General features: G+C 39.9%; 1 protein-coding gene across 3 annotated transcripts in view; it reads right to left on the bottom strand.

Annotated features, from left to right (window-relative positions):
- The window catches only part of sorl1 (sortilin-related receptor, L(DLR class) A repeats containing), a 182,135-nt gene that overhangs the window by 16,929 nt on the left and 151,274 nt on the right, over positions 1-13,932 (bottom strand). For all 3 annotated transcript variants that reach the window (XR_009442868.1, XM_048561943.2, XM_059638993.1), the window contains exons 40-46: positions 13,367-13,439; positions 12,438-12,520; positions 8,491-8,602; positions 8,001-8,185; positions 5,973-6,092; positions 4,732-4,896; positions 3,849-4,023 (exon numbers count right to left, since the gene is read on the bottom strand). Coding sequence is in view for 2 of the 3 variants with exons in the window: in XM_048561943.2 (XP_048417900.2) it covers positions 3,849-4,023; positions 4,732-4,896; positions 5,973-6,092; positions 8,001-8,185; positions 8,491-8,602; positions 12,438-12,520; positions 13,367-13,439 (913 nt within the window). In the remaining variant the exon portion in view is untranslated. The remainder of the gene's footprint in view (positions 1-3,848; positions 4,024-4,731; positions 4,897-5,972; positions 6,093-8,000; positions 8,186-8,490; positions 8,603-12,437; positions 12,521-13,366; positions 13,440-13,932) is intronic.

The raw sequence follows: 13,932 nt of genomic DNA on the forward strand, positions 1-13,932 counted from the left end.
ATAAAGATTGAGGAAAGGCTAAGATGGGACATCAAGTCTAACTGCAAAAGATGAGAGGGCATAGACAAAGTGAATGACAAGAGTATTTTCCCTTGGATCCGGAATATATTTTTAAGGTGACAGGAGAAAGATTTAGAAAAGACATGAATGAACTGCCAGAAGAAGTGGTGGATGCAGGTACAGTTGCAATGTTTATAAGACATTTGAAATAAGTACTTGAATAGGAAAAGTTTGGAGGAGTATGGGCCGAGTGCGGGCAACGGGGGCTAGTTTTGTCTGGAAACTCAGTTATGTGGACTGGGTGGATCAAAGGGTCTGTTTCCATGCTGTATGACTCTCTGACTGTGATGCCAGTGTTGTAACTGCTGGAACAGCTTGGCTTTATGGAGCATCAGGTTCTGAGGCACAATACTGCCGGAATGTTGTCAGGACCCATCGCATTTGCAATATCCAGTGCCTGTATTTGTATCTTGATATCATGTGGAGTGGACTGAATTGGCTGGAGACTGGTATTTATAATGCTGGGGATCAGTGGAGGAGGCCTGGATGAAAAATACACTCAGCACTTCTAATTGAAGATTGCTGCAAATGCTTCGGCCTTATCTTTTGCATTGACGTGGTGGGCGGTTCCTGGTCTCTCTTAAGCGAAACAAGTAACCAGGGTCAAGACCACAAGAAATTATAGTGAGTTGTGAACGCAGCCCAGTTGGCACAACATCGAGGGCCGAAGGGCCTGTACTGTGCTGTAATGTTCTATGTTCTATCCAAGTACCAAATTAAAACATTATCTACTGCCATACTTTACTCAGGTGAAAATATAAACTGCCACCTTACCCTTGACAATGCATTTTGAAAGAAACATTCTTCCCATCCTCAACATTTACCCAACAAGGTGAATCATTTGTTCCCTGAACTCCATTAACATTGCTCTAAAGCAGTTAAAAAAGTTCATTTTTTGTATTGACAAAGAACACATGCTACTATGCAAAAAACTTTGGCTTCTATGTAACAACCACAATGGCAACACTGCATAGCACATAGCAAATAAAAGACTGAACCCCAGTCTGTTCATTACAGCTCCACTTGTTAGTATTGAACTCTGCTATTCTACTAGCAGAAATATTTGTATCATCTTTCACCACGGGTGAGGTGTCACAGGACTGGACGGTGGCCAATGTTATGCCTTTAAGAAAGGCTCTAAGGATACACCTGGAAACTACAGACCTGTGAGCCTGAGATGGGCGATGGATAAGTTGTTGGAGGTGATTCTGAAAGATGGGATTTACATGCATTTGCAGAGGCAAGGACTGCTTTTGTGCTCCTGAGATGCTGCTTGGCCTGCTGTGTTCATCCAGCTTCACACTTTAATTATCACTGATGGGGAATAGTCAGCTTGATGAGTTTTTTGAGGAAGTCACCAAAAAGATTGAGGAGTGCAGAGCGGTAGATGTTGTTTACATGGACTTTGGTAAAGCCTTTGACAATGGATCCACATGGTAGACTAATTAGTAAAGTTAGATCACATAGTATTCATGGTGAACTTACCAATTGGATACAAGATTGGCTTGACAGTAGGAGAGGGTTGTTTTTCAGACTGGAGGCCTATGACCAGCAATGTGCCACTGGGATTGGTACTGGGCCTGCTGTTGTTTGTCAATTATATAAATGATTTGGATGAGAATACAGGAGGCATGATTAAGTTTGAGGATGATACCAAAATTGGTGGTGTAATGGATAATGAAGGAGGTTATCTAAGAATACGAAGAAATCTTGATAAATTGGATCTAAGGGCTGAGGAGTGACAGGTGGAGTTACGCAGACAGGGTGGTTAAGATGTTTAGCACACTTGCTCTTATTGCTCTGACCTTTGAGTACAGACATTGTCATATCGAGGGTGTAAAGGACTTAGTGAAGCCCCCTTCTAGAGTACTGTGTATGGGCCTGGTTGCCCTGCCATAGGAAGGATATTATTAAATTCATATGGTGTTTTGGCTTTCATTAACAGGGGGATTGAGTTTAAGAGTCGTGAGATCTTGTTGCAGCTCTATAAAACTTTGGTTAGACCGCACTTGGAATACTGCGTCCAGTTCTGGGCGCCCTATTATAGGAAAGATGTGGATGCTTTGGAGAGGGTTCAGAGGAGGTTTACCAGGATGCTGCCTGGACTGGAGGGCTTATCTTATGAAGAGAGGTTGACTGAGCTCGGTCTCTTTTCATTGGAGAAAAGGAGGAGGAGAGGGGACCTAATTGAGGTATACAAGATAATGAGAGGCATAGATAGAGTTGATAGCCAGAGACTATTTCCCAGGGCAGAAATGGCTAGCACGAGGGGTCATAGTTTTAAGCTGGTTGGTGGAAAGTATAGAGGGGATGTCAGAGGCAGGTTCTTTACGCAGAGAGTTGTGAGAGCATGGAATGCGTTGCCAGCAGCAGTTGTGGAAGCAAGGTCATTGGGGTCATTTAAGAGACTGCTGGACATGTATATGGTCACAGAAATTTGAGGGTGCACACATGAGGATCAATGGTCGGCACACCATTGTGGGCTGAAGGGCCTGTTCTGTGCCGTACTGTTCTATGTTCTATGTTCTAAATTGGAGAGGGTTCAGAAAAGATTCGCCAGGATGTTCCTGGGAATGGAGGGTTATATATATTTTTTAAAAATAGGCTGGATAGACTGGGATTTTTTTCCACTAGAATGTAGGAAGTTGAGGGGTGATCTTATAAAAGGTTTATAAATCATGAGGGGCACAGAGAAGGTGAATAGCAAGGGTCTTTTCCTTAGAGTAGGGGAGTTCAAAACTAGGGGGGCATAACTTAAAGGGGAGAGGAGAAAGATTTTTAAAAAGTGAATGCAACTTTTTATTTGCACAAAGAGTGGTTAGTGTGTGGAATGAACTACCACAGAAAGTGATAGATGAAGATACAGTTACAACATTTACAAGTTACTTGGAAAAGTACATGAATAGTAAAAGTTTGGAGGAATATGGACCAAAGACAGACCAGCGGGACTAGTTTAGTTTGGAAACATGGTTGGTAGGAACTAGTTGGACCAAAGGGACTATGTCCATGCTGTATGACTCGATGACTTGCTACTTCAGCAAACTGTTTCAACGTATACTTGTGCATTGTTTTAAACCTTTCAGCTTTTAAACAGCAAAACACAAGCTAACCCTTGTAGTTAATGGTGACATACAGATAATTCACTTTAGCTGCACAAATACAATTCCTACCGCCAGATGGCACCAGGTTTTGTTAACATTGGAATTTATGATGTGTACAAAACATGTAATACCGTGAACACTTATCAACTAGCCATCTGCTAGTTTAGCTCTGTCCTTGAAGTTCTACTTCAGAGGTCTCAGCACAAGATACTACCACTATGATGCGTCTGCATTTTATGCTGTCTTTTAGAACAATTCTCATCTGTTCGAGCTGATGGCCGAGGTGGCTGGTAAAGAGCTTGTGGGCTTATCTGGCAGAATTCTCCCAGCATCCTAAGTCAACATTTTCCTTCAGCCAAAAGCAGTGCTGATTTATTAACTGACTATCAGTTTTGTTGAGACAGGTGTGAGATTGTATGATATTCAAAGAGGCTTCCAAGTTTGTCTGTCTCATAACAGGGACTACACTACACTCTGGAGTAAATTTGTGTACGTGACCTATTTTAAAACATAAAAGACGTCAACTGTAGAAGTGCAATTTCTATCAAGTTTACACTAAATTTTACTGGTACATTCGGGATATTTGATTGCCTTCAAATATTCTTTAGCAATCATTTTGCTTGGGAGTATATCATCCCTCCTTAAAATAATTTTCTGTCAAATCAGAGGTCCCACAATTGATCTTACCTGGGTTTAAAGAGACACTTGTTTCCTTGCTCATGTTAAGCAGTCTGATGACAACACTGTATTTTCCACCTGGTTCCAGTTGCTTCACTATATATTCTACTGTGTTGTTCATTGAGCTCACTTTGTAATTCTTCTCACTTTTACGGATAGTATCTTTCACTAGAACTGCATAGGTCTGGGTAAAGTAAACAAATATGATCAGTAAACTACACTTGTGATTTAGTTATTAACCTAGTAAGAAACCAGGTTTCAAAAAACACAAGTGTTTAAAGAGACTCCGTTTCCATAGCTGGATATCCACATGGCATTTACAATATCACAGAATGAAGGCAGTTCCTCTTCTAGGAAGTGGTAGCCTGCTGGCAGGGTTGGCTGCAAATACAGCCAGAAACCACTCATTCCTCTTGGGCAACATTAAAATGCCACTATTAATAGTAAGTCATTTTTAATAAATATCTGTATTGCTAAGCAAAGTAGTCTCAAATCACAATTTGCTCAATTACCTACTGCATGCTAGCAGCAGTTTAGCACACCAAAGCCAACAATTCTCATGGTTTTCAAAAACATTTAAACTTCAAATTCTATCCAATCATGCACACTTCTGGGCTTTTATCAAATAAAGAGTATTTTTAAGAAACCCAATATTCCTTAGGGATTATAAATATGTGGGGAAAAAAAGTTTAAAATTTGTCAATAAAACCGTTAGCAGAAGTAAAATATCTGAAGTTATTTTGGAAAAGAAACATGGGATCTCTGAGCGTTTTTCTCTCCTGTCCCTCAGCTTTATACAAAAGCTACAGTTTCTCGGTGGAAAGGGCACAGAACAGAGGCAGTTATAAAGTAAATACAAACTTTCTAATTTTACTCATGTGAAGGCACTCACTAAACGTTCATTCAGCAGGTCATACGGAGGTTGCCACTTCAGTACAGCAAATGTCTTGTCCTCTTTTACGACATGTAAGTGGCGAGGTGGCAGTCGGTTATCAGGAATCATTTTAACAACAATGTATTCGGAAGGTGGTCCAAAATATGGGATGACAACACGAACCTTGATGAAAAAAGAAATGAGCTCAGTTAAAGTTTTACATTTCAAACATTTTACATTTCATACACAATTCAGATTAACTTCTTTGCATCAAAGTAATCAGGAGAATAAAATAGAAAACCTAATTTCAATAGGTACTGAATTGTGGCATTAATTCGGGCACAAACTGCCTCTCTCTCAACATCTTCAAATGTATTGATTAAACTCAGCCAAAAGTCCGATGGAGCAGTGCCTGCTGTATTAGTCAGAAGTCACACGACACCAGTTTACAGTCCAACAGGTTTATATGAAATCACAAGCTTTCTTTGTTTCTTTGTTAGGTGAAGGAGCAGCGACTTCTGATTTTGCCCACCACAGTCCAACACCAGCACACTGATAAAGCATGATTGGGAGGTAAGTCCAGTGGCTATGTTCCTAATTTAGTATGCGACATGGGCCACTGGTAAAGTCAACTGCATTGACATCCATAGGCTGTGTTTGAAAAGGACATAAGGCTTGTTGCATGGATTAAAAACCAGGGAAGCCTCCTTCAGGCTGTCTTTATAAAATCTATCAGCGATTGGTTGCACTATGCACTGCACATGGTCAGTAATTTCAGGTGTTTGACAGTACCCAGTGAGATCACTGGATCACCAGAAACGTGAGATTCAGATATAAAGACAGCTTTCCTTGTAGCTCCTCAAAATGACTGCCATGTGCTGCCAGCCACCACATGCATCTCTTCTCATAATTCTTGAATTTTACTGCCCAGTTTCAAGAACTGATGAATTGATGTTGTGGCCACATCTGACACCTGCAGATTGCCAGATGGCAGAAAGCATATTTCTTGAGCTCTTTCCACCAACTTCACTTGGCAGGTATAACTTGTTTACCATCAAAGCTAATCTATCTTTAAAATTTTGTGGATTTAAAAGAATCTGATCCAATTTGAGTGACCACAGGATAAGCATAGCACAGATTGATCCAGAACTCTCAAATCAAGAGTCCGTTTTATCCGATTTCTGCAGAAATGTTTCATATAACACCAGTTTTTCTGAAATATATTACAAATGAAGCCATGCAATGAAAAAGATATCTACCAAAAACAGATACTGCTCATCACTGCTCACAGTCACCGTTAGGTTATTAACACTTGATGTGACATTTTTAGGATTTCGGTACAACTCCAAGAATGACGTAGCAAAGAAAACTCCATAAACCTGTTGAGGAAAGAAGGCGTTTACTGCTGAGAAAATTCTGGGTAAGTAATTGTTAAACAATCCAAGATTTACTCAAAAGTTGCATGGAGAACACAAGGATATCAAAGTAAAAACAAACATCTTGCGCAGTGACTGCTATCCTAATTGTACCTGTGACTAAAATAATAAACCTCCTAATTAATTACTGCTACAATAGGTTGCATTTTAGTACCATAGTCTGCAAACAATTAATGAGGTTTAGCAAAGGCAGCATTAAGAAGGTCAATTTAAATAATAGTTAAAATTATTTATAAATTTCTTCAATCTTAGCATTCATCAACATTTACCATGTGTAAAAAGAATTTCATTTCCTCAATTGTGACACATGATGGCCTCAGGCATAATGCCTGAAGGCCCCATCAGGTCATACAGACCAGAAAACCTTGACTTAATTTCCTGTTTGCACAGTTAGCTGATTGCATTACAGTACAACACCAGCACATTTACATAGCACCTTCCATACATGCCCAAAACCACTTCATAGAAGCGCTACAGAGCAGCATTTGTCACTGAGCCACATAATGTTACATTAGGTTTGGTATTCAGAAATTAGCTTGAAGAGATAATGGAAGAAAGATCTGTGCTGTGTTGTAGGGGAGGGAATCCCAGAGCTAATGGTCTAGGTAGCTGAAGGCACAGTCACCAACAAAACAAGTGAAATCAGGAATAAAGAACAAAAGAAGAAAGGAACAAAGAAAATTACAACACAGGAACAGGCCCTTTGGCCCTCCGAGTCTGTGCCGATCAAGATCTTCTGTCTAAACCTGTCATCTATTTTCTAAGGGTCTGTAATCCCTTTGCTCCCTGCTCATCCATGTGCCAGTCCAGATACATCGTAAAAGACACTATTGTGTCTGCGTCTACCACCTCTGCTGGCAAAGCGTTCCAGGCACTCACCACCCTCTGCGTAAAGAACTTCCCACACGTATCTCCCATAAACTCTCCTCCTCTCACTTTGAACTCATGACCACTAGTAACTGAGTCCCCCACTCTGGGAAATAGCTTTTTGCTATCCACCTTGTCTATGCACCTCATGATTTTGTAGACCTCATATCAGGTCCCCCGTCAATCTATGTCTTTCTAATGAAAATAATCCTGATCTACTCAGCCTTTCTTCATAGCTAGCACCCTCCTGGGATAGATCCCATCTGGACCTGGGGACTTATCCACCTTAATGCCTTTTAGGATACCCAACACTTGCACCCTCCTTATGCCAACTTGACCTAGAATAAACATCTATCCCTAACCTCAACATCCGTCATGTCCCTCTCCTTGGTGAATACCGATGCAAAGTACTCGTTAAGAATGTCACTCATTTTCTCTGACTTGACGCATAAAACTTTCCTTCTTTGTCCTTAAGTGGGCCAATCCTTCTCTAGTTACCCTCTTGCTTTTTATATATGAATGTTCAAGAGGCCAAGTTTGGTTAAGCACAGATAGATTTGAGGGTTGCAGGGCAAGAGAGCTTAGAGGGACGAAGTCAATGGAGATATCTGAAAATGAAGAAGAGAATTTGAGACATTGCTTAAGCAGGGGCCAACGTAGTCAGTGAGCACAGGATTCAATATAACCACATCAACTTTATGCTATAAAACATCTGCTAATACGGATTATCCAGGGTCAAATGTGGAATGACCACTTTGACGAACTTGGCAACACCTGGAACACTATTTCTGGTGCAACAGGGTTATAAAACTTTAATCTTTTAAAAAGTTATCACAAAGACTTTATGATTTCAGAGGATCATGAGAAAGGGCTTTTTATGAGGTTTCTCCGGTAATGATGCATATACTCTTGAAAGGTCAACAAAAACACTGTACTGACAAACATGTCGATAAGGTCTGAACCCGAGAATAGCACAACACTTACCACATTCTTTGGACCATTCCAAGAGCACTCCACAGTAGTCTGATTGACTGGAACTGCATTAAGTTTCGGAGGAGCTGGACTGGTTCCTTTTGTTTTAATATGTACGAAAGAGATCGGGCTATCACCAGCATCAGTTTTTGCCCAGGTGGAAATCTCATAATTTGTACCAGCAGTTAAATTGGAAACTGTACAATAAAAATAAATTATAAATAAGTGTGTTAACATAATCTCATCTACTTAAAAGGCTCTGCAATGTATTCAATCAAAAGTGCAAGTGGCCCAGACTGTCTCAATGTCTTCCCATTATTCCGTATAAATTAGAAACATCATTACATTGAAAATTTTAATTAAATAAGCCTTTGCTGACCAGACACTGATACAAACTGAATATAATTTCATCCTGTGTCAAAGACCTGATTAACAATTAAAAATATTGTGGAACATCTTTTGTATTGCTATGAACTCATGTCTGAATACATAATATACATACTGGGTAAGGTAACTGGCCCATCAACTTTTCGAACTGTATCAACAACCCATGACCACTTCTCTTTTATATGAGTATCAAATATCCATGACACATCAACTGCATAACTTGCCACCTGAAAAAGGGAAACAAAAATATATTTTTTCTTTTTTTTTTACTGCAGCATTTCAAATATTATTTCATAAATCACATCCAACAAAAACAGAAACACACAAACTTTCAGTTGCAAATGTTATGGAACTCCAATAGATGGTAGTTAAATACTCCATTGGTCTGCTGCCAAATTTCAACATACCCCTCTGAAAAATATGTCTAACTGCCTGAAAGTAAGTACTTTTTCAGCACCTTGTATTTCCCCTTTAAATTATCTGGCATGTATGTATTACTCAAGACATTAACAACATCCCAGTGTATATGACAACTTTAATTTAGATCAAATGTCCATGGTAATTCTTTTTTTCCCTTGCGTATAAAAGTGCAGAAGCAATTGATATTTCTTATTTCTTATTGTGAAGCCAGATTCATTATTTACAACCTGGTCTTTGAGGAAAAACACAAAGACATTAGTTTTGAAACAGAAAGGACACGGAACAGACAGTTAGGAAAGCAGCAATACAGATAATTCAAAGTAAATTACAGTGTTGTAGAGCAGAGGGTCCTGAGGGTGCAGGTACGTAATTCTTTGAAGTTTGCATCACCTGTAGGCTGGATGGCTTTAAAAGACGTTTGGCACATGTGCCTTCATTACTCAGACCTTTGAGTGTAGGAGTTGGGAAGTCATGTTGTGGTTGTACAGGACATCGATGAGGCCTTTTCTGGAATACAGTATCCAGTTCTGACAGGAAGGATATTATTAAGCTAGAGAGGGTTCAGAAGAGAGATTTACCAGGATGTTGCCAGGTATGGAAGGTTTCAATGATAAAAAGGAAGGCTGGATAGGCTGTGACTTTTTCCCCCACAGGAGTGTAGGAAGTTGAGAGACAACTTGATAGAAGAAGTTTATACAGCAATGAGAGGTATAGATAGTTAGTGGTCTTTTCCCTAGGATAGGGGATTTCAAGACTACGGGGCATGCTTTTAAGGTGAGAGGAGAGAGATTTTTTTTAAAAAAAGACGAGATGCAAATTGTTTTACACTGAGGGTGGTTTTCATGTGGAATGAACTTTGAGGAAGTGGGGGATGAGGGCATGATTACAATGTTTAAAAGATATTTGGATAGGTACATGAATAGGAAAGGTTTGGAGGGATATGGGCCAGGAGCAGGCAGTGAGACTAGTTTAGCTTGGAATCATGAGAGGCATGGTTGGACCAAAAGGGTCTGTTTCTGTGCTGTATGACTCCTTGACTCTATAAAGGTTGTTACTAAGAAACACTTCACGTGCAGCCATTTTACTGGTATACAAATATTCAGGTTACACATACACCAAAGTCCTGGTTATAGTAATTTTGAATCAACCAGTTTAGTATGACATACATCTGGGTAGGTGGGGCTTGAACTTGCGCCTCCTGGCTTGTAGGGAAATGACCACTGTGCCACAAGTGTCTAGGACCTGTATAGGTACGTATGTAATAAAAAATGGCTTAAACACTGTCCTGAATGGCTCAGTAATTACATTATTCTGCCCATCCAAGGAATCAATGAGTAAAAGGTAAATAGAATAAACTTCTGTTCTCTGGAGTTTAGATGAACTAAAGCATATAGCATTCTCAAGATCTTAAACAAAAACTGAAAGAACTGTGGATGACGTAAATCAGAAACAAAAACAGGAATTGCTGAGAAAGCTCAGCTAATCTGGCAGCATCTGCGCTGAGAAATCAGGATTAACATTTCAGGTCGAGTGACCCTTCCTCCAGACCCGGAATTCTGAGGAAGGGTCATTCGATGCAAAACACTAACCGATTTCTCTCCACAGATGCTGCCAGACTTGCTGAGCTTTTCCAGCAATTCCTGTTTTTGATTCTGAAGGTCTTGTTGCACGTTGTGAAATTTTCTTGTCGCTGAGCCAAAAGCTCTTCATTCCAAGTCCCAGTCCGGGATCGGAAGGTTAAGAAGGGATGTTCATAATACAACCAAAACAGGTTACAGGTTCTCTTTACCCATGCCATTGGCAGGCAGTATCAGTAGGACAAATTTTTTTAGTCAGTTCTGTGATGGAAATATATTAGAGATGGTAGGTGCTCAAAAGCTTGTTCAGAAGTATATTTTAAGGTGCGTGTCATAGAAGAAAGAGACAGTATTTATTATTCATAACTTCAGGCTACAAGAAGCATGCAAAAGTGCACTTCAAGCTTCTTATGGGGTCCCACTGAATGGATGGCCAGTGTGGATCAGATGGGTGCTAACAGTATGTGGTTTAATTCCTGGCTGGGCAGGGGTGGATTCAGGATCTGCCTCCTCATTTTCAGTTTGGGCCTTTATCCTATGACAAGCAGCACAGCATTGGGTACTTGTAAACTACAATACTGCACCACAGCCACCCTTGTTACGGTGATAAAGTTGTAACTGGTGAGTAAATCCGAAGCAAACAGCATTACTGCCATTTTTAGTTAAACCTTCCAATGAAATCTGGCAACATCTATTATAGAGTTGGGCAGACTATGTGTGGATTGGGAGGTAGGATGATTGCATTTTACAAACACCAAATTCAAGGGCGGAAAGCATTGTGTTGGTCCCTTTAAAAGGCTGTGCTTTTCTATGCTTGGAGATGTCTATAAGCAGCTTGAAAGTATGCAAGTACAGACAGCACCCGAATTGAAACATTTGTATCGAAAGGCTGTACTGTTAGCAGGCCAAACAACATTTTTACCAAGACAACAGATTTTTGAATTTAGCCAATCGATATGAGCCAGGCACTTAGATACCAAACACTCATCTGATGGTTTTGACACCTAGGACCAATCCAATTATAAGAAATAGATATGTCATCAGGGGTATAAAAGAAGGGGCAGTTGGAAAGTCAGCAGAGCTAACTGCCATCTGCTAGAGATAACTGCTTTTAGCTCTTAGAGAAAGCACCGCAGCATTCACAGCTAAGATTCCCGACAGAAGAATTGACACAGAAAACATTCTTGATAGAAGAATCGAAGGGGAAGACACAGAACATTCTGGAAGGGATTTGTTTGGTTTGTTGATAGTTTAGTTAATTTGTTCACTGTTCGATTAGATAAATAAAGTGATAGTTGTTGATTGTGAAGTGAGTGTCAGGGAATTATTTGATTTAACCACTGGAAGTTGCTGAAGGACAGGTTACGCCATTTTTTCACACCCCTTTTAACAGTTGATAGGGCAAGGTACTCCTCTTTGGGTGTTTTGGTTTTGGTTCTCAAGGGCGGGGGGCGGTCAACTTCCACTTTATAACAACTATATTGTGGTTTATCTGTATACATCAGGAGTCAAATTTAGATGTCACAAAGCTCCAATTAAGTCTAAACTGTTAGCCATTCTTGCCAGTAAGATAGCCTGATATATTAAAATTCTGCACTGGGTAACTCCAGCTTAGCCAAACATGTGCAAGTGTCATTCATATCATTCTGAGCTTGCGCTGAAGTTCATTCCTGACGTTTTTCAATGCCTCAGGAAATCATGCCATGGTAAAATGTGATTAAAGACATGTTTCACAAATTTACCACATCACAGTGTTTGCATTTGGCATTTTCTTTAGCAGAGTGTTTTGTAGGCGAATTGGGTTATAGAAGATCCTCCTCATCTAGCAAATATAATCAAATGGTAGAGCAGATTCATTGGACTAAATGGTCCAGTTCTACTGCTACATCTTAAGGAAATACCAAACAATGCAAGATTTGTCTAAGGATTTCCTCAAATTTGATTCACTAGTATTTTACTGCAGCCAAGTTTCATATGGCAATCACAAAGGACTTAGAATATTTACTTCATCCTAAGAAAGTGAAACACCAACTTTGTGCTGAAATCTCTTCTGCACAAAACGTACCTTAATACTGGCTTCCATCTGTAATTTCAAGTCAATAGAATCTTCCTTTATACTTGTGACTGTAACTGTTGGCACAGGAATTGCTATTGAAGAAGAAAAGCAAACATCAATATTTACATACGTTTCAGCAAACATCTATACTTAGTCTATTGCCTTAAGTGTTCCTCAAAGAAACAACTGACAAAGGTTTCATGAGCAAGATGAATTGTTTCAATATATCAGCAGCAATTTTAGGCCCTTTGAAGACTTAAGTTGTAACTATGACTCATTCATTTTTTTCAAATTAATTTCTGGCACCTAGAATAATTCATATTTTCTCCAAAATGTAATTTAGAATTTTTCGAAGAAAAATCAGTATAGCTGGCATTCTCCCAGCATGCAATAGGTAACAGTGGGTCAAAGCTTACCTGAAATTGGATGGTAGGCACCACTTCATAATGTCAGAAAGCTGCATCTCTCGAAGCAACTTGCTAGTTTGGAAATCACCATTTAGGAAGAGCAAGTCCAATATATGATGTTAGGGTGGCAGGAGACACTGAACAACTGGGTGTTGGGGGAAGGCAGGGAAGTGGAGGTGACAATCGGATCAGCCTATCTAATGTAAGATAACAAAGTGTGAAGCTGGATGTACACAGCAGGCCAAGCAGCATCTCAGGAGCACAAAAGCTGAGGTTTCGGGCTTAGACCAGCTCTCTGATGAAGGCTCTAGGCCCGAAACGTCAGCTTTTGTGCTCCTGAGATGCTGCTTGGCCTGCTGTGTTCATCCAGCTTCACACTTTGTTATCTTGGGTTCTCCAGCATCTGCAGATCCCATTATCTTTCAGCCTACCTAATGTGTTTGTTTTCGGGTGTCACTGTTACAGTAAAATACAGAGTTCAACTTGTAGAACATTGTACACTACTGGTATCCTTATTTAGAAGTACTGTACCTTGACCTTTCTTTGTCATAATTTTTTTGTATTCACTCCACTTTCCAATCCCATAACTTGTAACAGCTGCAACCTGTAAATAAAGAAGAAATATCATTAAGAATCTGTCCAAAAGTAGGGCCCTACTACTCCCTCCAAGCTCCGATTTAAATTAATCAAAACTGAAATATGTGGTACATTAGCATTGCCTCATTGCTACTGATCAGCAGACATTATCCAGCTTGAACTTAATAATCAGTTTCTGCACTGTAAATATTATTCAAAGCACTCAGATTATAAATTTTACATCCTCATATGGCATTACAAATAAGTATCTGAGCCATGCATTTCAGGAAGTTCCCAACTTTGCTAAACTTTTAAGCTCAGCCAACATGACTGTATAAGTTCTAGAGTAGGACCAAGAGTACCAAACAAAAACAAAGTTGCTGGGAAAGCCCAGCAGATCTGGCAGCATCTGTGAAGGAAAAAACAAAGTTAACGTTTTGGGTCCAGTGGCCCTTCCTCAGAACTGGGCGAAGGGGTCTACGGGACGGTTGAGGACTCTTGTCCAAAGAAATGGGCATGGG

Source organism: Stegostoma tigrinum, chromosome 32 (genome assembly GCF_030684315.1).
Source record: "Stegostoma tigrinum isolate sSteTig4 chromosome 32, sSteTig4.hap1, whole genome shotgun sequence".
Classification (NCBI taxonomy): domain Eukaryota; kingdom Metazoa; phylum Chordata; class Chondrichthyes; order Orectolobiformes; family Stegostomatidae; genus Stegostoma; species Stegostoma tigrinum.